The sequence below is a fragment of the Plasmodium chabaudi genome (assembly GCF_900002335.3).
Source record: "Plasmodium chabaudi chabaudi strain AS genome assembly, chromosome: 8".
Taxonomy (NCBI): Eukaryota; Apicomplexa; class Aconoidasida; order Haemosporida; family Plasmodiidae; genus Plasmodium; species Plasmodium chabaudi.
This window is the reverse complement of record NC_030108.2, coordinates 782,899-809,714: the sequence shown is the minus strand read 5'-3', so window position 1 is coordinate 809,714 and position 26,816 is coordinate 782,899. Positions and strand designations below refer to the sequence as shown.

Below are 26,816 nucleotides of genomic sequence, written 5' to 3'. Positions count from 1 at the left end.
ATTATATATGTGTGTGTGCTCGATATTTCAACTACACTATTGTTGTCCATACATTGCTTGCCAATTAGTCTCGAAGTTTCGATTTGTATATTACTATAATTACAAACATTATGTAATAATTATTATTCTCTTTCGTGTTTTTGTTGATGAATAGAAAATATAAAAAAATATACTCCGTTACATTTTATTCCCCTTTTACAATACCGTTAATTTGTAAAATTATTTACATATTATTTTTGTGTAAATATTTACTTCCTTTATATGTGTAGCGAAGGGAATTCGCATATTAAAAGGCATAAACATTTATCACAAAATAAAAAAAGTCTATAATACTAAAAAATAACCAAAACTTAAACACTAAAAGTGTAATAAAAAAAGTTTAAATAGCAAATATGCATTTAACATTGTATATTTAAAAGCGGAAATTATGGAAAAAATAAACACAAATAGTTGGCTATATACAGGAACATTATTATTTTGAACCAAATCATGTGTATTATTTCATAGATAGTATTAACACTTCCATATATGCACACACATATCATATGTATATGGATTTTATGAAAATATGAATTAGGGTCACTCAAATGTTTCAATTTTTTTTGTAAATATATGAATTATTTTATAGTTTTCGAGGAACTTTGAAAGATGATATTATATTTTTCTTTTTTATATTAACACAACTAGGTATTAATCTGCTTACTTTAGGAATTTTATCATTTTTTTCTTGTAATTTAATTTCTGCCATTTCTTCACGTCTTTCTAATTCTTTCATAACTTCAACGATCCCTTTTTCTCGTATATCTTTTGATATAATTGAAGATGCTTTTTGAAAAGGCACAAATCCTTTAATCCTATTATTATTTAATTTGTAATCATCATATCCAATTTCTTCGTAATGATTAGAATCGGAATCGTAGTCGCTTAATTTATGTTTTTTCCCTTTATAAGAATATTCATAAGATGTTACATTATTATAGTCATTTGTTTTTTTATGAAATTTTGGGTTCCAATTTTCTTGTTGATATAAATTGTTTATTTGCATTATTTTATCCACAGACCCTCTAATATCAAAACAATATGAACAGCAATAATTAATATCAGATTTTTCATCTTTGTTATGATTGCCTTTTTGATACGATTCTCCAAAATAATTTAAAATTTGGGTTCGTATACATTTTTGAGTAATGCATAAATTGTGAACACACTCTAAATTATGCATTTCTTTTTCGAATTTTTTTTCCATATTTGGATTATACGCATCCAAGTTTGAATAACACCCTTTTATTATAAATGCTAATTTTTCTACATCTTCCTTAGAATAATATAAATAGCAAAATGCAATATTTCCATTTCTACCCGCTCTACCAGATTCTTGATAATAATTTTCTATAGATTTAGGCAAATTAAAATGTATAATATATGACACATCTTTTCTGTCTATACCCATTCCAAATGCTATTGTAGCTACTAATATTTTTACAGTACCATTAATCCATTTGTCTTGAATTTGTTTTCTTGCATTATTAGTTAAACCTGCATGATAACTTAATGATTGTATTCCATTTTCTCTTAAATATTTAGAAATCGTATCACATGTTTTTCTTTTAAAGCAATAAATAATTCCTGTTTTACCTTCATTTCTTTTTTCTCTAACTATATCACATATACTTTCTTTTTTATCAACTTTTAACAAGTCACTATAAATTACTACATATTTAATGTTTGGTCTATTGAAAGAGGTTCTTACAATTTTTAATCCCTTATGAATATCTATGTCTTCATTATCATTTTTGTTATTATTCAAATCATGAAATCCTAAATTAGTAATTATATCTCTTTCCACATGTTTTGTTGCAGTAGCTGTACAACTATATATTCGAACGTATGGACAAGTATTCAATAATTTACTTAACAGTCTATAACTTTTTCTAAAGTCACAACCCCAAGTACTAATACAATGTACTTCATCTATTGATATTAAAGATATTTTTCCATTTAAATAAAGTTCTTCTAAAAGTGGTATAAATTGTGGACTTGTAGCTGTTTCAGGAGTAATATATAAAACTTTTATATTACAATCATTAAAACTTTTTAGCATAGCTAATATATTTTGATTTTCTTTTTTATTTAAAGAACTGTTGATTGTTTCAGAAAAAATATTTCTATTTCTTAAAGATTTTACTTGATCTTGTATTAATGAAATTAAAGGACTAATTACAATACTTATACCATCAACAATTAATGGCATTATTTGATATATTAAAGATTTTCCTCCCCCTGTTGGCATAATATTTAAAATATGTTCGAAATTTTTAATTCCATTTAAACACTCTATTTGTTTTTCTTTAAAATCAGGATAATTAAAATAATCATTTAAAACATTTTTAGCTTTATTTATGTCTATGCTTTGATATTTTTTTTTATATAAATCCAGTAAGTCTACCTTAGTATGATCTTCATCTTTCTTTCTTGTAATTTCCAGCTTACCATTTTTCACCCTTATTTCGCTCATCTTCACTTTTTACTTTATTTATTATCCTTTCCAACTATTCCTTATTACTATTTTTTTATGACATATCGCTTGACCTTTTTTATGGCTTATTATCCATTTCTTAAAAATCTTTCCCTTTTATCAAATTACACTAAAATATATTATTATTTCACCCCTTTTTTTCACAATTTTTTGTCCATGTAATTTTTGTTTTAAACTGCGAAATTTAATCTTAAAAAGTGGATGACAATAAAATCGTTTTTCGAATATTTCCGAATTTTTCCGAATATTTCCTGTACAATTTAAAAAATTGAAAGAACAAAATATAATAAAACAAATAAACAATTATTGTGCACATATTTTTTTCTCTTGTGCCCCTGTGTAAAAGTTGTTACATTTTTGTGACACATTAGCGTAGGATTTTTTTCGAATTTAACGTAAAAAAAAGGAATAATAAAAAGGGATAATAAACGAAATGATGAAAGTTAAAACTTGAATGTATTAAAATTTTTTGTAATCCTTAAAAATTGTCATACCATTTTTGTGTGTATTCCTATTTAGGCAAATTTGTTTATCCAAGTTTTTATTCAAATGACAAGAGTATTATAGGGCCCAAAATTTTTTTTTTTTTTTTTTCAGATAGGTTCATAAATTTGATAAAATTGTGAAATTTTTTTGTCTTATAAAATTTGTTTTTTTTTAAACAGTGTATATAATATATTCACAAAATATGGAAAACTATAACTAGCCATTAAAAACTAATGGGCAAGCTTAAGAAAAAAAGAACAAATAGGATAATACACCTTTAAGATAAATATTAAATTATATTTTTTAATTAAGTTTATAAATTTATAAAAATAATGTATTGCGATTTTATTTAGTAAATATTTGTATTTATTTTGAAAGTGTTCTTCAAAGGGTAGTGAATACCCTCAAAGCAAAACATAAAACCAAATATGGAAACATATATGACAATAGTAATACAATATACCATGTTACATAAAAAAAAAATCAAAACAGTTCAATAATCTCGATAAATTGTAAAAGTGTTCCATATCAATAGAAAACAAAATATAAATATGCATAACTTGCATTTCCTTTTGTTTTTTTTTGCGTTTTTCGATATGAAAAAAAATCAAGGCACATTCCTCTGTTCATTCTATTCGGTATCAAATTGAATTGACCCCCACACAAAATTACATTCTCTGAAAGAAAAAAAAAGTTGCATATTCTAATGTTCTTAACATGGGTATCCATTCCAAATAGATTATGTGGACAGCTAGTTTCAAAGTTAAAAAATTCATGTTAATTTATTTTTAGTAAAAAAATGAAATATAAACAGTTGGCAAATATAGCTATATGCAGGATGCGAGTTTTATATTATAAAGACAAGCATTGACAATAATCGAATTATTATATTTTCAAAATATAAATGAAAATATACTCTCTGTTTATGCTGACCTAAGAAAAAATTCTCCTAAATATTATGCTCATGTAGCGAGAAATTTCCAGAAAATGAACCCACATAAATATATATAAATATGCAGGGACATTTTTTGATAAATTTTCACTACTTGCATTATACCCCATCTTCCCCCTTTTAAATGTGCAATCTATTTCAGTGGAATACACAAAATGTGGATACATATACACATGTATACATTTGCAATCTTGTGTATTTTGTTTTTGTAATCGTTATAGAGGCAGTTCGAATTTACGTAACACTCCAAATAGTTGGAATGCTACCAAGCCTTTGTTACTCTATCGAATTCATGATTGTAATGTAACAACCTATTATTGTATACACGCAGAGCTAACTGCTTCATGAAACTAAAACATTTTTTTTACTTCTTTTTTAGTAGAAAGTTATGATTGTACATAATTTTCATAGCTATAAAAGAGAGAAAAAAAATGCCGATAGATACCAACCATCGATTAAGGAGTAATTAAGTAAAAAATGAATTTTACACATTATTCCTTCTTGCTTTGAAAAAATACAACAATGTATGCATGCTGTATTAATTCGCCACGTTTTTTTTTTATTATATATTATTATTTAATTTATATTAATTTTTTACGCCATAATAATGAAAAATATATATGTATAGCATTCTTTTCATAAACTTTTACATATATAAAAAGAAACTATAAATACATATTTTTCATCCTTATAACGATATAATAAAAAAAAATAGGTTTATCTCCTGGTTGACTTGAGAGATAAAATAGCGCATCATTTGAGTATACTGATTGAAGCATATGGTTCTTTTTGTTTATTTTGAATAAAAAAAGACAAATATAAAATGATATCCATTTTATTTTACTTTAATTTTATTTCAAAAATACAAAAAGTTTATGAGCTTTAAATAACAGCGCGTTATTATGAGTCCTTCCGCTCTAAACCAGTATGCGACCCCATGTTCGTTTTTAATTGCTACACACAAAAAAAATAAAGAATCAAACCATATGCTATCGTTTTCTTTTCTTTAATTTTTTTATAATCACAATTAAAGTTTAACTACTTATGAGAAAAAAATCAGCTACTAGGAGGGTTCAGGGTGAGAATCTCTTCCCATGCCAGTTTGGGTTTATATATTCATTTTTTCTTTTTTCTTTTTTTTTCACCCCCAATTAAAAGGTATTTTATTAAGAATACTTGTTAATAGGGAGACAACAAAAAAAAATAGAACAGAAAAATAGAATTACACCCAAATACATAAACAAAAAGAATAAAAAAAAACTAATTAAAATATTTGTAATGATGAATATAGAAACAAAGAGACGAAAAACACATGTACAGATATAACTTTTTAAAGATACAATCTGTTATGGAAATATAGGTAAATTTGCCACTACATAAAAATAAAAAAAACATGAAACAACATAAGCAATGAAATGGATATTTTATAAACAAACACATGAAAAAAATAAAAACATAAAACAAGCATAACAAATAAAACACAAAATAAATTACACAAATGTATCAAAAAAAAATGTAACAAGTTTTTATAATAAAAAAATAACATAAAATATATGAATTAAATATATATGGATATTATAGTATTTATATATTATTTAAATTATTAAAATTAAAAAAATTATAATTAAATTGTGCTTATATATGCTTGTCGTTTTTTATTTTATTATTTTTTTATCGAGCCATAATAAATAGTCATTTCATTCCAATGTTGTGAAATATTTACATTCGCATGCATATAAAAAAGGATGCATAAATAATACTTATATAGCTGTTCATATTTTTTTTATTTAAAAGCGGTGAAATAAGCAGTTTATGCATTAACAAGTCATAATTTTGTTCTTTATTATTAACGCAACAGTGGTGATAAATAGCTATAAAAAAAAATAATACATTTTATAATTTTTTTTTATTTTATTTTTTTTTCGTTGTGTGTATGTGTGTATCATTTGTTTTAATAACTACAATACATTTATAAGTATTTATGTGTTCTGGTAATTTTTATAAAAGAATAATGTATTTCCAATTTATTGAAAACATAGAAGGTCTCTATATATTTTTATTTTAATACATAAAAATTAGTGATACCATAAGGGATGTGCTCCATCAAAATATTACGCTTGTAGAAAAGTGTTTCATAGCAAAAAAAAATAAAAAATAATAAATAATTATAATAGCCATAAAAATTATAAAAATAACCAAAATTAGAATAACGATAATTATGATAAAAATGGTAAACTATCAAATGAGGGTAAATATATAATCCTCCCATATGTAGCAGCATATGTATACCTACATATAATCTACATTCGTTAATAATAACTGTATTTATTTATTATATGGCTTTCTTTAATTTTTATTTTCAAAAGGTGTTTATTTGGCCGTTCCGTAAAAACATATTTTTCACGCACGAATATATAAAATAAACAAACAGCATAAATATAACAATAATTAGTATCATAAGATTTATACACACAAAGATAGAGGTTTCATTAAATGCATCAACTTTAAAATTATTTATCAAAAAATTTGGCAAATATTTTATGAAACTTTCATAAAAAGAAGAAACATGTTCATTTCTTGAAAAAGCATGTACATACTCTATATATGTAAACCGAGCAAAATATGAATAAAATCCATTATTTAAAGCTGATCGAGAATCACTTAATTGGTTTAAAAAAATATTAAATACTTCAATAGGAGTGGGTTCATTGGGATCAGACCTTTGATTTATAATTACCGTTGTCTTTATTCCATGCTTAAATTTTTTTATTGGCTTAACATAAATTCGATATCGTAGATCTGTTTTAATTATCTGAAAGAAAAAAAGAAAAAAAATATATATAGCACATTGCATAGCTTCTTTTATGCATGTAAAGGGGGCATATTAATTATTGAAGTGGTAGTAAATCCTGTAAACACTTCGTAGCATGCAAATAATTCACGTAGATTCTCCTTGACATATCCTATTTTTATATGAAATATCTTACACTATTGATGGCCTCCTTAATGTATTGAGGCATAGAGCCAAAGACGTTTATGTAGAAATTTTCTTTTTTGAAAGCATCATTTTCATCGTTTGAAAAATCGTTTTTAAAATTGCTAAAAATTATAAGCCTCATTTTTATTGCAGCCATTGGGTGTAAACAATCTTTGAATACTCGAACATATGGAAATGGACATAAACAAACATAACGATTGTCTGCTAGTACACACATTCCTGGGTCTTTACATGTATCCTCTGAATTTAAAATACATTCATTATTTTTTTCACATAAAGAACTCATAGGATTTCTTGAATATCCATCAATACAAACACATTTCCCATCTACGCATTTTTCATTTATATAGCAAAATTGTTTACTTTGTTCACAAAATGGATATATACAATTGTTATAAGTATCATCCTTAGTATGTTCGCTATTTACATTATTTTTCTGAGTTGATAGTGCATTACAAAAGCATATAGGTTTACCGTCTAATTCAAACAAGTGTCCAGCTGAACAACCAGATTTTTTATCATAATTTTCAGTAATATTATGATATGTAACAAAATTTTTATCGTTTTGTTTTATGAATGCTCCTAAAATAGTGACATGGGAATTTTTTTTAATTTGATCATAATCTTTATAAGTATATGAAATGATATTTATAGGAGTATATGGATTACCTAATATAAAATATTCATTTAATATTTCTTCTTTAATATCATATTCATTGTTTTGAGAATAATCTAATATATCAACCCGTTTACTCATGGGAAGGAGTAATAATAAATTACTTGTATTTATATTTACCATAGTCCCACTAAGTTTTGCTGTAACGACTAGGTTTTTTGTTTGATCCCCTACTGATATAAAATGTGCAAATGCATAATTGATACATATTTTTGAACTTTTTTTATAAAAATTTCGATTTTTTAGCATATGATTTAATACTAATGGTATATCATATTTATCACAATATTTTTGTGGCTTTATAAAAACTAATGGACTAACTACATAAAATATAAAATCTGGTTGTGATGATAATAAATATAAATAAGTTAATATAATTCTTGATTTATGAAATAAGCATAAATTATTTTTTTGAAAATTTATATCTTTACATATGTCTATTAATTGTTCATTTTCAAAACGTTTTGTTTTATATGATATATCTAAAGGATCATTAAAAAAATTATAATTTAACATTTGTTTATATAATTCATTATTTGTATTTTTTATTTTATTCATAAATTTGTATCGAAGTTTTAAATATTCACTAACAACATATTCCCCTTTCGATTTATTAATCATATTTTTATCACATAAACAGCTATTTTTTTTTTGAGAAAAATATTCTATAAGTTCTTCATTTTGGTAAAGCATATTTTGTTTATTATGGCTAGTCAGAGAAGAGGAAATACCATGATCATATTCAAATTTTTCATTTTTATTGTCCAATTTTTTTTTTTTTAAACTGTCTAGATTTTGCGAACTTAATGAATCAGTAATAAGTGTAGAACCACTGTTGTAATATTTTTCATATAAATTATATTTATTAAATAGTAGCATACATTCAGGTTCATATTGAGAGAATCCATAAATTTTAGTATTCCAAAATGTGTAATATTTTGTTATATTATAAGCATAATTTTGTATAAATATATTTTTAAATATTCTATATATATAAATTCTTTTCAAATCTTTTACAAGTTCACCAGCAATTAAAACAACGTTTGCCATAAAGGAAACTAAAAAAATACTTACGACATATTTATTTGTACTTTCTATTATTACATGTATATCCCCAAAATAAATATTATTAAATCTTTTTAAAAACATTGATGTTGATTCTATAATATTTGAACTATCAATTCCAACTTTTTTCAAATATATATTAAAATCTTCAAAAGTAATATATTTCATTTCAAGTAAATTTGGAACGTCATATATACTTTTTCCATATTCTACTATTCCATCTGTTTCTTTATTTTTTATTTCCCATGAACAAAGGGTCCCTACTTTATCTCCAGACAAGTATGCAATCATTATTGCATGTGATATATTCAAATATCTCAGTTCGTGTATGAGTTGTATGTACGTTGAGTTTTCCTTATCCAGACAGAACATCTTAAAGAAGAGTTAAACAATGTTAGAAAAAATTAGAAAAGATTAGAAAAAGTTAGAAAAAGTTAAACAAAATGGAAAAGGCAATGTGCTATAAAACATATTGTACAGGCATGCAAATATGCTTTCTCTTTTTTGCATTACATCATCTCCGAAGTAAAGAATAACAATGAAATACTTGATAAGGTCTTTGTCATGATTAAAAGGAATCAAGTTGGGCATTTCATTCAAGGCAAGATTGATCTAGTAAGGAATTGTTGAGAAACCCAAAAAATTGTGCATTAAAAAAGGAAGAAAAACATTTTGGCGTTTTTTATTTTTTTTTACGATTTTACTAACTTACCAATTGTTTGAGAATGTTGTGACTCTCTTTAAATAAGTTGTTAACATCAGAATGTTCATAATAATAATTACAAAGATCAAGAAGATTAACTAAAAAACTATGTAATTGATAATTGTAACAATTAAAACTGTATAGCATATCATAATGAGCTCTTGGTATTGCAATTTGCAATATTTTTGAAACATGTTTACCTCCACAATCAAATATAGCTTTAAATACATTTGATAAAACTTTTTGAAATTTAATATAACTATCAGATGGTACAACTAAAATTTCAAATACATCCATTCTTTTTATTTTTTTTATATTAATTATGTTATTTATTTCTTTTTTTATAATTTTTTCAAAATATTTTTTATAACTTCTTAACTCATCCAATTTGAATGTACTTATCATATTTAACAAAATAGCTTCAAAACTTATTGACTTATATAATGAATAATCCTTTATTGGATTGTATCTCCCAAATATTATGAACTTAAATATTGAGTGGCACAAGTCTAACAAAAATATATTTGATATTATTTTGTTTTCCACTGATATCACATCGTACTTTTTTTTGCTATAGCGTGTGCTCCTGTTTCGAGAAAGTAAAAAAAAGAAGCGTAAAATATTGCTGCAGGATAGAGGATGCATGTTGATATTCGTTTATTTTTTTACGCATTGTCTTACTCTGCTAGACAGGAAACAATTTTTTTGATCGACGTGAGGTAGAGGACCTTGCTTTTTTGGATCCAGCCTATCAAGTTGTCTTTTATAAAAAAATGAACAAATTGTGAAAAATAAGAATGAGTAGCAAAATAAAAAAATGGGATAGCCAATTCCATAGGATCACTAGAACCTCTTATATAATCAACTAAAATTAAATTAATTTTATTTTTATAAAATAAAACTTTTATTAAAAAAACATAATTATTTCCATTTGTAGACATATATTTATTTTTAATATTTTCATATTTTATAGATATATTTTTATTATTAATATAGAATAGAGGAGAATAATTATGTTTATCACTTGAGCAGAATATAACTTCATCTAATTGTTTGATATCATCATTAGATAGTAAAATAAAAAGATTATTATTTATTAAATATTCTTTATTATTTAGATCGAGTGTTGTTTTTATATATTCATTAATGTTAGTCTTATTTTTACAGTATTCATTATTTACACGACCCAATGATGCATCCTTAAGTTGTTTGTATGTTCCACTATACCTTTTAATATGTGATAAAATATTTAAATTTTTTGTAAAATTAATAAAAATAATATTAGACCATATCTTTTTTTTATTTATATCATTCATATATATTTTACATTCCGTTTTTTTATATACAATATTAGTTAGTGTATCAATAAATGATGTGTCTTTATAATTATCAAATGATATATTCCCATTTATATATTCATTTCTTTTTGATGTTTCTTTAAAATTCATAAAAAAATCATTTATAATCTTTTTATTAAATGAATAATCATAAAAATTTGATATATTATTTTCTTTATTTATTTCATCATTTGCATAATGTATTGTATTATCTTTTAAAAATTTATCTAACTTTTCTATTTCACTATTATGTAATCCACTTATTGAGTCTGTTCCTAAATTGGTGTTATCATTTTCATCATCCATATATGGCATAACACTTGTTTCTGTTCCATTCTTTGTAATATCATCATTTTCAACTAAATTGTTTTCGTTCAAATTTGAAATTGCATTATCTTTGTTGGTATAAACATTTGAATCATGATGTAAATCTAGGATACCTTTGTAATAGGTTTTATAATAATAGTCGTCTGAGTTATTATATATAAATGTATATCCATATAAACTTAATAAATTAATTTCATCTAAAAATAAACAATTTATACATGAACCTATAGCCATATATGGACTTATTTCAGTTTCAATAAATGATTTTTTATTATTTTTATAATAAATATAAAATTCTTCATCAAACTTAAATGTAGAATTAAAAGAAAAACTAAATGTATTATGAGGGTCACAATCATTATTGTGTGTATAATATATTAAATTATTATACTCCTTTTGCACACATATTAATCTATTATTATTTTTTGAAATGTCTACTAAATATTCATAAGTCTTATCATAAGGGATATGTTCATTGTTATTATTATTATTATTATTACAGCATACTAATTTGAAAAGAAATAATAATGCAATTACAATAGTTATTACCATTTTTTAAAACCCTCCCCCTAATCTCAGCATGTATTTTATTTATCTACAATCTTATATTCATGGGGAGATACACAAAAAAGAAGGAACTTATATATATTTCTCATTTAATAAGAGGCAGCAAACATACTTACGAGCATACATAAGTTTAAAGCGTGAAGAATGTATTAATATATGCATGTATACACATATGCATGCACATGATTTGTGTATTATTCGTATACTTCTCCCAATTTAACCTCGTCCAATAAATTTGAAAAAATAACAACAAAAATATGCATATTTCTTATACAGTCGAAATGAAAATATTTTTCTAACTAATACGTCGTTGGATTAGTTTCCTATTGAAGTTTACGAATAAGTACACATGAACTTAATTTACATAATTATTATTTACCTACCCCGTTATATATATATTTCTTTTATATAATAGACAGATATATTAACATATATGCTAGCCAAAGATATAATAATAATTATTTTTTATTTATTATGGAAAAAAAATAATACTATTTATTCAGTTAAAAAATGGGCACCATTAATAGGATAATTCCCTTTATTTAAATTTGACAAAAAAAATAAATTAAAAAAAAATAAAAAAAAAAAGAAGGCAAACAAGCCCATACACGAAAGAGTAATGGTATAAATTTCCATTTTTTAAAAAGTGTTGATCTTTTATTTTCCTAAACTTGATATTCATTCTATATACAAAATGTTGATATAGAAAAATAAAATCCCCTTAAATTTTCCATTTTTATAACTTAAAAAATTTATATATTTTTTTAAATTTAAACATAGTATTATCGCATAAAATAATAACAAAATTTTTCAACATTTGTATAGTTTAATTATGTATATTATATGACGGTCGGCGATTATTTATAATACGCATAAAAATATATATTTATAAATATTCTATACATTGCTTATATAGCTGAGTGGAAAAATGGAATTAAAAATTTTTAGCGATAGTTTTGTTTATTATACTAATTTAAAAAATAATACATATACGTATTATTATATATATTTCACAATTTTTTTTTTATAAAATTATTTCAACTATTGGAATTGTTATTGTATTTATAGGAAAATATATAATAACAACAATATTTTAAAAAGGGAAAAAAAGAAAAATGAAAAAAGTCATATAAATAAAGATTGTACAATAAAATATATAACATCATTGTAAATAGTAACTGCGGAAAAGCATTACATCCATTAAATTCAAAAAAAAAAAAATTATTTAAAACTTTAAGGAATATATATTTTCTTAAAAAAATATATTATTATAAAAAAACAAAAATAATAATAAGTAAAAATAAAATAGTATACAAAGATGAGTATGAACAGATATAATTTTAAAACAATGAGTAGCTTGCTGAAAAATAAAACACCTCAGCATTTTGATATACAACCACATACAAATATAAAATGTATTGTACATCCTTCTGTAATATTTACAATATTAGATTCATACTTAAGAAGAGATGAAGATCAGACTCATGTGATTGGAACTTTGATGGGCTCCATCATTGACACTAATTTGGTTGAAATATCGGACTGCTTTGTCGACAAGCATTCCCTAAATGAAGGGGTAAGTCAATAACCACTACAATATACTATGCTATATGTGTAAATATGTGGGAATATGTGTAAATACGTACGAATATGCATAAACATGCCTGTGCACACTTCTTCACTTTCAGGGCTTTTTGCAAATCATAAAGGACCACCACGAGACGATGTATGAGCTTAAGCAAAAAATACGTCCAAGGGATCAAGTCGTCGGATGGTTTTGTTCGGGATCTGAATTATCGGAATTGTCATGTGCTGTTCATGGATGGTTTAAAGAACATAATTCGATTTCAAAATTTTATCCACATTCTCCATTGAATGAACCCATACATTTATTAGTTGATGCATCATTAGAAAGTGGATTCCTAAATATAAAAGCATATGTACAACTACCTATTAATTTAGTTAAAGAATATTTTGTTCATTTTCATGAGATTCAAATTGAATTATTACCATGTAATGTTGAAAGAGCTGATGTTGCCAAAATAACTGACAAAGGAACAAAAGGTGGAGATAATAATAGTAAAGATAAATTATTAAATCATGAAATTGATGAAAATTCATTAAAAAAATTATTAATTATGTTAAAAAATTGTAAATCATATGTACAAGATATTGTTGATAAAAAAAGAAAAGGAAATGTAGCCATAGGAAGATATTTACATAAAGTTTTTTCAAATGATCCTTTTGTATCGATTGAAAAATTTGATTCTATTAATGAAAGTATTTTACAAGATAATTTAATGATTTCTTATTTATCAAATCTAGCACATTTACAATTTTTAATAGCAGAAAAATTAAATGCCTCTTCTATGCAATAACTTCAAAAAATGCAACTATCCCTTTTTGTATTCCTACAAGACGTAGCATACAAAATTATGCATATCATTGATTGTTCGAAATAAAAAAATTATCCATGCATTTAGTCTACATATGCAATTACACACGCCTTTGAGACTTATTTATATATGTTGCTCTTTTTCCATTTTTTTACATATTTTTTTTTTTTAAAACTGTAAATTTTTTAATATAAACGATTAAATAATTAAATAATTAAAAAAAACTTTAACTACAACTCCCATTGAGTTTGTTCGCCTATGATTGCCACTTGTCCAACAGTTTCCATTTAGGAAAACCAAAAAAAAATAAAGCAGAATAAAGCAGAATAAAATAGTATCATTAGCAAATGCTTGAAACCTTTTTCATTTTCCTTGCATAAGCACTACCTAACCATTTGGACTCTTTTCAAATTGCCCAATACCGCAAATGCCAAAATAACCAAAATAGCGACAGATAGAATATCAAATAAGTGGGCAATGCATAAGCACAGATTGTAATTGCTGATCCAATGCTTGGGAACAAACTACATTTGCTTACACCTTTAAAAATATGTAGCTATTTAAAAATTTCATACTTTATAATGCGTTTAAATATTTTGCATTAAAGAAAAGAGAAAGCATATGATTAACCATTTAAATGGGAATGATATTTTATTTTTCAAAAAAAATAAATATATAACATAGATTTTCGTTTTAGTTAACATTTTTTGTTATGCTTAAAAAATAATAAAGATAAGGTTTTACTCATTATTGTATTTAAAAAAAAATAAAACTAGCCATTGTACATTTATCCATATTTTGGCACATAGCATATGTATGCCTTTAGGGAGTTGCTTGTATTTTTTACATTGCTGCGCCATAATTAATATATAAAAATTGGTATATCAAATATTTTATTATTACATATATATACATATATATTTGCATATTTATTTTCTTATATTATTTTTTATAATTTATTTCGTTTAGTTTCATTTTTTATAATTAAAACTACGATTTCAACTACCCTTAAAATAGTTAGCTTTATGAATAATTTTTATAAAAATATGTATTTATGCATGTAGCTTGATAAAATGTGAATAGCTTATTGATTGATAGTGTAGAGTTCATGAAAGAATAAGTTCGTTTAATTTGATAAACAATATAATACTTTTATTATTGTTATATATTTTGTTTTTTCTTTTCTTTTGTTTTGGAAAATATAATACAAATTAGCTGGATATACCTACTTACGCACACGTGTGTATATATCCCATTTTTCATAAAAAATTTATGTCCATTCATATATATCTACATAAATGTTTGAATAAAGAATTATTGTGCCGAGATGAAAAAATATAATGCATTTATATTTCATATATAAAATCCTGATTTTCCCCATAATACTCCAATGTGTATATAACTATAAGATTCAAAACGCTTTTAACTTTTTTGAAACAAGTAATAAGCTACTTAAAAATATCATTACTGTGTTCTATTATCTTCATGCTCATATATACACGAATCTCTATTTTGTTCATTTTATTTTATTTTTGTGTTTTTTCAGAATTTGTTGACAACAATGGGAACATACTAAATAGTCAGGATATTGCATATCCAGCAAAATGGGTAAAGACCTTTTCATTTTCTTTCCTTATTGATACGATTAAAAAAAATACAAGACCAACAGTTTATGTGCCCCCTATTTCGATTTCTATACATTCATACCTGTTTCCAATTGTAGGCGAAAAAAAGAAATTTCCAAACCCGAATGGTAAAAAAGTTCATAAACGCTAGGGTCCCATTCGATCCCCAAACGCATTTAAACGACATCCCGTACAAAGACGAGCTAGATAGGGTAAGCAAATTTTGACAAATTTGAAAATTCTGAAAATGCTGACAAATTTGAAAATAAAAATTATATAACATGCATGACATTATCAGCCTTCGCTAGCTCATTTCTCACTTTTCACATCCCCTTGATTAGATACAAATACGGGGCAAGAAAATCGAAATGCGCTCGATTTTTTCCCCTAATGGAAAGTTAATACCCGCAACTTTAATAAAAATAATGCCAAATATAATATATAGATTTCTTGATTTTGGAAAAGTTGGAATTGCTTATGGAAAACCATTGAATGAAAGCAGATGGATACTAAAACCCGAAATAGGACAGATATCTAAAATTAATTCCAATTTAAAAAATACTTGTAGCTTAACATTAACCCCACCTCAAAATTTTGTACTAGGACAAATCATAGATGTTTCATATTTATATAATTATAAATATGTAAATGTTAGGGGGCTATCAAAAGGAAAAGGGTTTTCAGGGGTTATCAAAAGATGGGGATTTCGTAGGTAATTTACAAAAAAAAAAAAAAAAAATAAAAAAAAATAAAAAAAAATAAAAAAAAAAAAATAGAGCTATATCTGAATTTGAAATTGTTTATATGCATTGCCTTAATGCATATTATATATTGAGAGAAAAATTACTTATCATAATGTGTGTTAAAAATGTCGACCGTTTTTTTGTTTTTATTATTATCACGTTGTACCATGCTTGTAATCGAAGCAAATGGATACATCGTGACATAAAAAATATGGTGTAAATGTAATGTTGTAAAATAAAATTTTAAAATATGTATATGTACATAACAATTTTTTTAAAATTTAAATAAAAAAATTAAGTATAGCCATATAAAAAGAAAAGGGAATAATATTTAATTCAAAATGATAGAATATGCATGCATACATATTTCTTGAATTAATTTTATTTGTAGAGGCCCAATGACGCATGGAAGTGGACATCATCGAAAGCCAGGGTCAATCGGTGCGTCAACACACATTGGAAGAGTTTTAAAAGGAAAGAAAATGCCAGGGAAAGATGGGAATAAATTTAGGACTATGATTAATCTAAAATTATTGGGATTAAATTTAGAAAGAAATGAAATATTAGTGAGTGGCTGTATTCCTGGAAATAGAAATTCGGATGTAACAGTAACAGCAACACGAGACAACAAAATTAATAAATATAAATATATTTTAGATATGTTATATGAACAGGAAAAAAATATTAAATAAGACACAAAATTGTTTATCTCTATTAATGTTATTACTATTTTGTACATACAATTTTAAAATATAAAATTGGCTTGATTAGCTATGTTTTCGTCCTTATTCGACAAGATCCCCTATAAATTTCAAAAAAAAAAAAATTGGAAAATAAATATGTAACTTAATATAATGTTAAAAAAAATAAATATTTTAAAATATCGATAAATGTATTTTTTTTTAGAAAAAATTATAAGTCTTATTAATCCTTTTTTATGATTTTAAATTTATTTATGTATTTTCATTTAAAATTTTTTTTGTTAAAACTAAAGATTATTTAGGACATAAATTTTTGTCCTTCTAAACACTTTACTATGATATATACTTGTAAAACAATTTTTTTTTTTAATTATATATTTATGGGCTTACCAAGATAAGTATTTTCTAATATTTTTTCAACATTCACCCAACTATGATACCCAAGAACATCGTCGGTAACATCAGTTCCTGCTCGTTTTGTCAATGGATCTTCCCCTGTTGAAAATTATAAAAATATACGATAAAAATTAAAATAGCAAATTCACATATTTTACCTTATATATTAATATATAAATGTGTGTGCATATTTATCGAACCTCCTGGGTGATACTTGAGATAATATGTCACATCATAAACTTTGTTTTTATAAATGACCCAAGCATCAGTAGGCTTGTTGTGTTTTTCGACCTGTATAATTTATGAAACAAAAAATATGCATATAGGAAACAGTTAAAATTCTATTTATCACTATACATGCCATATATTGTGTATATATATAATTTCAAAGTACCTCTTCCTTTGTATATTTTTTTCCAGGTTCAATATCTTCCTTTAATGCTTCAGAAATAATATTATATACCATTTGATTTGCTCCTAAAAAAAAGCAAACAAAATAAAGCATTTCCATATTAGTGACTATGTGCCATATTGAAATAAAGTATATTCAGCCAATTTTATAGTACCATGTGTTTTGGGTGGTTCATCTTTTAATTTCTTAGGAGATAAGGGATCCAATGTGTTACTTTGTTTTTCCTGATTAATATTATCAAAAAAATAAAATAATGTCAAAGAGCATAATCATGTGGATATTGTTGTAGGAGTACAATACACACATACAAGCACATGAGTGTATGAATAGAGGTGTTTTTATTTTTTGGTATTTCGCCAAATTGTGCGATGTGTGCTATTTATAGTAAAATGTGGAGGTAAAATAAAAAAATGAATTGTAAAAAAAAAAATATTTACACATAGTACATATATATCATAATTATATTCTACAATGATTTTATTCTTTACCTCCATTCTTACAAAGGTTATAACTAAAATTATAACCACAAGGAGATATTTTATACTCGTAAAATATTGTTTTTTATACATTTCCTTTAAGTAAATATATATTAAATAGTATTTGAAAATATTCGGGAAAAAAATATCAAAGAATATTCTTTGATAACTTAGTTGCTAAAATAAGCTATAAAATTTATAAATTATAATTTTTATTTGAATATCTGCAAATTAGTGCCTATTATGCTTATTATGTCTCGGCTTATATAATTTATTTAGGTTACTATATTAAAAATTTATAGATTCAACTGCTATCATTAACAATTTTCCTATTTTTTTATTATGACATTAAATTAGCTTGCTTTATTTTATGGAAAGAAAAATATTATAATTTTATACGATCTTTTTATCTTTTATATTCTATAGAATGCAAATTACACTATTAGTTATTAATTTTAATAACCAATATAACATTTATTTGCCTATTCTATAATATAAAGCACACTATTTTAAAATGCTATCCCTTTTGTATAAATTATTAAAAGTTTATTTTAACAAAAAATAAAATTAATGGTGTGCATTATTCTGGCTTTATAATGCTACATTAAGCATTTTATTTCTTTTCAATTATTAAATTTTTTTTTAGATTCCATTACATATTAATTATTTTTCTAGATGGTATAGGGTGATATGATAAATAGGTTCATGCAAAGAATATAATTAAAAAATATTTTTTACATTTATTTTTAATGGCATACACGAAATTATACATATATATGTTTGAACGTGCTTATTTTTTTAATTAAAATGAACAAACATTGAAAAAATAGCCGTTTAATGCCTTTATACAACTCTATAAATGCGTAGAATCGTTTATTTATATTTGTTGAAATAAAATACGATCCCTTATTTTCGTTCTAACAATGAATTACTACCAATTGCATTCTCCCTTTCCTTTAGTAATAAGCTCAAAGGGAAGTTGGTAAAGAATAATGTGTAATTGTAAAAATAAAAAAACAATATGAACAGCTAATTGAACTAGCCAATAATGCACATATTACATGCACAGGCAATATATTTATAAACAATACTTTCAAAGTCCTTTATTTAAATTACTTTGGACTTATTTTTAATAGGTTTACAAAATAGGTAATAAAAATGTATTTATGGGCAATGAATCAGTTCAGTATTATAATGCTATACTTTTATAAATATCTTTTTTATTTTGTGTTTTTTCTTCCCTTTTATGTGTATTTCTATAGAATGAAAGTTTTTATTATTGATGGGTTGTGCACTATAATTGCCTGCACAAGCAAGTATTTTTATTTTAATATTTTTTTTGTTAATACTTAATATGGATATATTTACACGGCTTAAAATGTATAAAAAAGAATAGGTCTAGGCATTAATTCGAAAATAGTAACATAATAGCAAAGTTGCAAGAATATGCTAAGGGGGAAAATAACCTGTAATAGACTCTTATTTGGTATTTCCCCTTGATCATTGTGCATTATTTTGTTGGCACATTTTCAGAAATACATAATTATGCAATTTTTTAGGCTAAAAATGTTCGATAAAATGCATATGTTTATATCCACACACCAATGATATATTCTCAACATTCTCAACATTATTAACATTATTAACATGATTAGCATTATAAGGTGGTGTGACTTGTATGTATGCATGTGCTCATTATATACAGTGTATTATGTGTGTGTGTGTGTGTATGTGATAAGGGAGAAATCAGGTGTTTGCGACCATTTTTGTGTGTAAAATATTGTCTAAAATTAATTCATAATAAAAATATTAATATATGAAATATTTTATCAGTAAAAAAAGCAATACATGTGTGAAATTATAATTTTCGAAAAAATAAAAAAAGTATAAAATTATTTCCCCCCAAATGCCAAGGATTTTCAAAAAGAATAAGAAAAATATGTCATTAATATGTTAACAATGTTACAATGCTATATTAAAGTTGCTAAAAATAAATATTTATGCAATATACATTTTTTATACACAATATAAGTAATATTTTTTTTTATTTCTTTTTTTTCCCTTAATTTTTGTGTGTACAATATTACTTTATATTTTGTGAATTCCTAAAATGTTTACAAATTGGGATTTTTTGGGTCAAGTATAAAATATATATGTGTATTTATAAAATATGAAAATAAAATATATATGTGTAACAATAATTTACTGTATATTCCTACTTTTTTGCCAATATTAATTTTATTTCACGTATTTTTTGCATTAAAATTAATTTCCTTATTAGACTTTTGTTTTTTTCCATGTATGTATTATATATACACACAAAGATAATAATCATATTTTAGAATATACACTATTAACACATTTTATTATTTCTTCAATTTTTCATATTTTTATGATTATTGTTTAGCCGCGGCGTTGTTAATAAAAATATTGTATCATATATTTTGCCAAGTTTTTATTTTCCTTTTTTCCCCGTAATTAATTTTTATTACGTGTGCTGATCATATTTATCCAAATAATTATTATATTATAATATTATTTTTTATATTTTTCGAAATAAAATTACATACAATATTATATAATATACATTATATTCATAATTACACACACATTATTACATCAATTATATATTAATTTTTATTTTATTATATTTTTTTTTTCTGTTTTATTTCTAATTTTCCAAATATTTTCATTGTGTCATTATAATACACTTTTTAGCCATTTTGCTTCCCTGTGGCTATTTTTTTTTTTATTTTATTATTATATTTTTTAATATTAATTTAGTGAATATGAATATTTCTAAAACATTGTTCAGCGTATTTTTTGTCTTGTTTTTTATAAGCAGTTATAATGTAAAATGTCAACTGCGATTTGCTTCATTAGGAAATTGGGGTAAAGAAAGTAAATCCCAATTATTGAATGCAAAATATTTGAAACAATTTATAAAGAGTGAAAGAGTAACATTTATAGTTAGTCCCGGATCCAATTTTGTGGATGGGGTAAAAGGATTAAATGATCCATCATGGAAAAGTTTATATGAAGATGTATATGAAGAAGAAAAAGGGGATATGTACATGCCCTTTTTTACAGTATTAGGTACAGGTGATTGGACAGGTAATTATAATTCAGAAGTTTTAAAAGGTCAAGGTATATATACTGAAAAAGATGGTGTAACAACAATTGAAAATGATGATGAAAAAACGAAATATCCTAAATGGATTATGCCAAATTATTGGTATCATTATTTTACCCATTTTACTGTATCAAGTGGACCATCAATAGTTACAACTGGACATAAAGATATGGCAGCTGCTTTTATATTTATAGACACATGGATATTATCTGCAAATTTCCCATATAAAGATATACATAATAAAGCATGGGAAGATTTAAAATTACAATTAAATGTTGCTAAAAAAGTTACAGATTTTATAATTGTCGTTGGAGATAAACCAATTTATTCATCAGGCTTATCCAGAGGTAGTTCATATTTATCATATTATTTATTACCATTATTAAAAGAAGCTCAAGTAGATTTATATATATCTGGTCATGATAATAATATGGAAGTAATTGAAGATAGTGATATAGCATTTGTTAATTGTGGATCTGGTGCCATATCAAGTGGAAAATCATCTATCAAATCACCTAAATCACTTTTTTTTAGTAGCGATATAGGTTTTTGTATTCATGAATTAACCAATAATGGACTAGTTACTAAATTTATAAGCAGCAACACTGGAGATATTGTATATACCCATAAATTAGGATTAAAAAAAAGAAAAACATTAGATAAAGTTAATTCTTTACAATATTTTGCTACCTTACCTAAAGTTGAATTAATTGATGTGCCTGCTGCTGGACCAATGGGAAATAAAGATACATTTGTTAGAATCGTAGGAACAATTGGTATACTTATAGGTTCAGTAATAGCTTTTATGGGATTTTCTTCTTTTTTATCAAAGAATATGAAATAATTTTATATTTTTTTCTTTTATAAATTTTTCTCTTAAAAGGGGGAAAACAAATGTATTAGTTTAGACATATAGGGGTGCTAAGTAGCACATAGTGGGAATACAATTAATGAATTGCAATATTTTTTTTATATCCCCTTTTCCCTTCATATTGTGGATTTAGTAATGTGTCAACTTTGATATATGCGTTTGTCATGGTATATAGTTTTTTTTTTTATACCTCTTTGCTGTTTTTTTTATTTTTATGATTTGCAAAAATTGCGAAAAAAAAAAAAGGAAGAAAGGAATTACCCCATATAAGCATACGCGCGTTATTCCATTACTACCCAGACAGATTATGTGCATACGTGTACATATATGCACGTATGCATATACTATATTTGTACGTATGTGTGCGAATTCATATTGTTTTTATTCTGAATATATTAAACGTAACTTTCTTTCCCTATTGTGAAATAAAATGGGGTACACAAATATATTTCATTCGCTTATCTCATATATTTTTTATGTATAAGTTGTTTTTATTTTATAATTCTTATAAAAAAAATTGTTCATTCACAGATTGTACCTGTTGTATATTCCATTAATAATTATATTTTTATCATTTCATATGTTTTTTTTTTTATTATTATTTTTTTTTTTTAATATTTAGAATTATAATGAAAGAAAAAAATTATTCAAAGTTTTATTTTTTTTTAATACCAAAAATAGTCTTATGAGTGTGGCTCATACTGGCTTATGCTAGCATTAGTAATAGCATTAAACGTGTTGAAAAGGTCATTTACATATGCATAATCAGCCATTATAATCCGATTAAAGGTTGTAAATGCTGGCATTTAATATTGCTACCAGTTTAGCGGAGCCAATGGGTTCCCAAGGGTGGGCATATGAAATACCTTGTAGGGAAGAAATATGTCAAAATAATTGAAAAATCGACAAGGCAAACACTTTGAATAGGGTAATTATACCTATCAAATGAAATCTCAACAATTCCCCACCAAATTGTTGCAGCGTTGTGCTAATTTGTATCAATGAAAATATTAATTAAGTATGTGTGTATATACATACACATACAACTAGAGTTCATTGAAATGGCCGATTTTTTTGGAGTAAAAAAAGAAAATGAAATAAAAAAGAAAAAATGATAGCATACAATATGCATCATATATTATTAATTCAAGGGGATTACGTAAAAATAAATAACGTAAATCCATAAAAAAAAAACATAAATAAATGTAATGCAATATATATCATATGTGTGTATATAAAATGCACGTAAAATTTATGTGCCCAAAAAAAAAAAAAAAAAAAAAAGCAAAAACATTGTTACATACATACACATGTATGTATAAATATACATCGTTCATTTATTTTTCATGTAAAAATTTTGCTAGATTATTAAAATAATTAAACTTTTTATAAAATATCAACTAATTTTTCATAAACTTATGAATAAATATTAACAGGGATTATAACATATATTTATATAATTAAAGTTTGTTCTGAGCAGGTATGTATCCGTTTATAATTCGTCACTATCTACATCTTCATCACCTGGTGGTGGTGAGCTGCCTCCTGGTTGTCCGTATAATTTAACAATAATAGGTTGGCAGATAGCTTCAACATCTTTCAATTTTTGTTTCAATGCTTCTGAATCAGCATTTGAATTATTGTTTAACCAATCTTCAGCTTCTTTAACAGCATTTAAAATAGTTTCTTTATCTTCTTTTTCGATTTTATCAGCTAATTTATCTTTATCTTCTACAGTAGCTTTCATGCTTTGGATGTAGTTATCTAAGTTATTTTTTGATTCAACTTTTTCTCTTAAATTTTTATCTTCATCAGCAAATTTTTCAGCATCGTTAATCATTTTTTCTATTTGTTCTTTTGATAATCTACCTTTGTCATTAGTAATAGTTATACCTTTACTTTTTCCTGTTCCTTTATCTTCTGCTTCAACATGTAAAATACCGTTTTTGTCGACAGTAAATGTAACCTCGATTTTAGGTACACCTCTTTGTGCAGGTGGAATACCAGATAATTCAAATTTTCCTAATAAATGGTTATCTTTAGTTAATGCTCTTTCTCCTTCAAAGACTTGAATTAAAACAGCTGGTTGGTTATCTTGATAGGTTGAAAAGGTTTGTGATTTTTTTGTTGGAATAACTGTATTTCTTTTAATTAATTGAGTCATAATACCACCAACAGTTTCAATACCTAAAGTTAATGGAGTAACATCTAACAATACAACATCTTGTAATTCTTCTCCTAAAATAATACCAGCTTGAATAGCAGCACCATATGCTACGGCTTCATCTGGGTTAATACCTCTATTTGGTTCTTTACCATTGAAAAACTCTTTAATAATTTGTTGAATTTTAGGTATACGAGTTGAACCTCCTACTAAAACAATTTCATCGATTTTGCTTTTTTCATATTTTGCATCATCTAATACTTTTTTAACAGGTTCTAAAGTTTCTCTAAATAAATCATCATTTAATTCTTCAAATTTGGCTCTTGTTAATGTTTCTGAAAAGTTATGTCCTTCAACTATATCTTCAATTTCAATTTGTGTTGAGTGAACAACTGATAAGTTTCTTTTTGCAATTTCAACTTCTTTTCTTAATTTTTGAATAGCTCTTTTATCTGATCTAAGATCTATATTATTTTTTTTTTTAAACATTTTTATAAAATAGTCCATAACTCTTTGATCAAAATCTTCACCTCCTAAGTGAGTATTACCTGCTGTTGCATAGACTTCAAATACACCATTATCAATAACTAAAATAGAAACATCAAAAGTACCACCTCCTAAATCGTATACTAAAATACTTGTTTCTTCTTTTTTATCTAAACCATAAGCTAAAGCAGCAGCGGTGGGTTCATTAATAATACGTACTATATTTAATCCAGCAATTGCACCAGCATCTTTTGTAGCTTGTCTTTGTGCATCATTGAAATATGCAGGTACAGTAACAACAGCATTTTTTACGGGTTTACCCAAAAAGGATTGAGCAATTTCTTTCATTTTTTCTAAAACCATAGCACTAATTTGTTCAGGTGCAAAAGTAGTGGGTTTGTCTTTTATTTGAACTCTGATATTTGGTTTACCTTCATTGTTTACTATTTCATATGGTAATAAAGTTCTATCTTTTACGACTTCTTTATCATCAAATTTCCTACCTATAAGTCTCTTAACATCAAATACAGTTTGAGTTGGGTGTAAAGTAGCTTCTAATTTAGCTGCTTCACCAACTTTCCTTTCTCCATCAACAAATGATACATATGATGGAGTAATACGGTTACCTAAATCATTGTTTAATATTTCAACTCTTCCATTTTTAAATACACCAACACAACTGTAAGTAGTACCTAAATCGATACCAATAATGGGACCCTCGACTAAAAAAAAAGGAAAAATGAAAAATATATGAAGAATAAAACAAACACGTGTGCACATATACAATATAACTGAAAATGCTCAAGGAAAGCCCAAACCAGATATATGTGTATATATACTTTTACAAAAATTAAGCAATTACAATATGTATAAAACACGGCACATATCAAAATGAATGAATAAATAAATACACATGCCCATTACAAATAATACATATATTTACATATGTTATATCTTATAATAGCAACGAATATTATTTAGATAAGTGTTTAAAAAAAAAAAAGAAAACAAGTAAAAAGCTACTTACCAGATGAGTCAACGGCACTTACAAATTTCAGCAGGGATACAAGTAATACTAAAACAAATGACTTTGTTCTTCCCATTTGCTTTAATTTTTTTTATGCATACAAAATTAATTAATAAAAATAATAATGTAATTAATTATTGTTCAAAACTAAAATGAAAATTATTCAAAACGTATATTTCCAATATAAATTCCCTTTTTTAACAATAGCTTTAATATTAATTTAAAAAAAAATATATAACATATATATATATATTTTTTTAATTATTTACTATATATATTTTATATACAAATACATAAAATATATATTTATGCTTATTTTTTAGAATAGCTTCGTCACAAAAACTTAAATATTTCTTTTTAAGCACGTTGCATAAAATTCTTCTATGCATATAATATTATTTTTTTGGGTTATTATTAATTTTTTTTTAATGTTATATAAAATATCTATATTTAAGAAATATTAATATACACTTTTTTTTTTCCTCTCACTAATCCCTTAACTTTTGAACACATATTAACATTTTTGTATGAACAAGCAATAAATATTATGCACATTCATAAATATATTATATAAAATGCAATATTTTTTTTTTTTGAGGTTTGTAATAATTTATTATATTTATATATAAATTTGGATGCGCAACAAAAATTAAAAAAAAAATTACGACCAAGTTCCTTTTTTTTTTATTTTTCTGTTTTGTATGCATATATATTTTTAGTTATTTTGCAATCCGGTAGA

At 24.5% G+C, this 26,816-nt stretch overlaps 7 protein-coding genes and 1 non-coding gene across 8 annotated transcripts; 3 read left to right on the top strand and 5 right to left on the bottom strand.

Annotated features, from left to right (window-relative positions):
- Positions 1–622: 622 nt before the first annotated feature.
- On the bottom strand, positions 623–2,515 carry PCHAS_0819800 (ATP-dependent DNA helicase Q1, putative; the record flags this gene model as incomplete). The annotated part of the gene is made up of 1 exon (XM_732877.2): positions 623–2,515. The coding sequence occupies one exon, from the start codon at positions 2,513–2,515 to the stop codon at positions 623–625; it is 1,893 nt and encodes a 630-aa protein (XP_737970.2).
- A 1,654-nt stretch (positions 2,516–4,169) lies between these two features.
- On the bottom strand, positions 4,170–5,542 carry PCHAS_0819750. Its single transcript, XR_007844656.1, has one exon. It is a non-coding gene; the product is annotated as a telomerase RNA (non-coding RNA).
- Positions 5,543–6,333: 791 nt separating this feature from the next.
- On the bottom strand, positions 6,334–11,632 carry PCHAS_0819700 (conserved Plasmodium protein, unknown function; the record flags this gene model as incomplete). The annotated part of the gene is made up of 5 exons (XM_016797886.1): positions 6,334–6,786; positions 6,962–9,085; positions 9,227–9,325; positions 9,426–10,002; positions 10,098–11,632. The coding sequence occupies 5 exons, from the start codon at positions 11,630–11,632 to the stop codon at positions 6,334–6,336; spliced, it is 4,788 nt and encodes a 1,595-aa protein (XP_016653793.1).
- A 1,333-nt stretch (positions 11,633–12,965) lies between these two features.
- On the top strand, positions 12,966–14,025 carry PCHAS_0819600 (eukaryotic translation initiation factor 3 subunit F, putative; the record flags this gene model as incomplete). The annotated part of the gene is made up of 2 exons (XM_737505.1): positions 12,966–13,223; positions 13,336–14,025. 2 exons carry the CDS (start codon positions 12,966–12,968, stop codon positions 14,023–14,025), a joined length of 948 nt encoding a protein of 315 aa, XP_742598.1.
- A 1,358-nt stretch (positions 14,026–15,383) lies between these two features.
- PCHAS_0819500 (50S ribosomal protein L3, apicoplast, putative) lies at positions 15,384–17,103 on the top strand (the record flags this gene model as incomplete). The annotated part of the gene is made up of 5 exons (XM_016797885.1): positions 15,384–15,483; positions 15,590–15,651; positions 15,767–15,880; positions 16,010–16,380; positions 16,803–17,103. 5 exons carry the CDS (start codon positions 15,384–15,386, stop codon positions 17,101–17,103), a joined length of 948 nt encoding a protein of 315 aa, XP_016653792.1.
- A 93-nt stretch (positions 17,104–17,196) lies between these two features.
- Positions 17,197–18,489, bottom strand: PCHAS_0819400 (cytochrome b5, putative; the record flags this gene model as incomplete). The annotated part of the gene is made up of 6 exons (XM_016797884.1): positions 17,197–17,213; positions 17,503–17,607; positions 17,709–17,799; positions 17,903–17,985; positions 18,075–18,144; positions 18,409–18,489. 6 exons carry the CDS (start codon positions 18,487–18,489, stop codon positions 17,197–17,199), a joined length of 447 nt encoding a protein of 148 aa, XP_016653791.1.
- Positions 18,490–21,185: 2,696 nt separating this feature from the next.
- PCHAS_0819300 (glideosome-associated protein 50, putative) lies at positions 21,186–22,373 on the top strand (the record flags this gene model as incomplete). The annotated part of the gene is made up of 1 exon (XM_734220.2): positions 21,186–22,373. The coding sequence occupies one exon, from the start codon at positions 21,186–21,188 to the stop codon at positions 22,371–22,373; it is 1,188 nt and encodes a 395-aa protein (XP_739313.2).
- A 1,519-nt stretch (positions 22,374–23,892) lies between these two features.
- PCHAS_0819200 (endoplasmic reticulum chaperone BiP, putative) lies at positions 23,893–26,153 on the bottom strand (the record flags this gene model as incomplete). The annotated part of the gene is made up of 2 exons (XM_734944.2): positions 23,893–25,772; positions 26,078–26,153. The coding sequence occupies 2 exons, from the start codon at positions 26,151–26,153 to the stop codon at positions 23,893–23,895; spliced, it is 1,956 nt and encodes a 651-aa protein (XP_740037.2).
- Between the last annotated feature and the right edge of the window lie 663 nt (positions 26,154–26,816).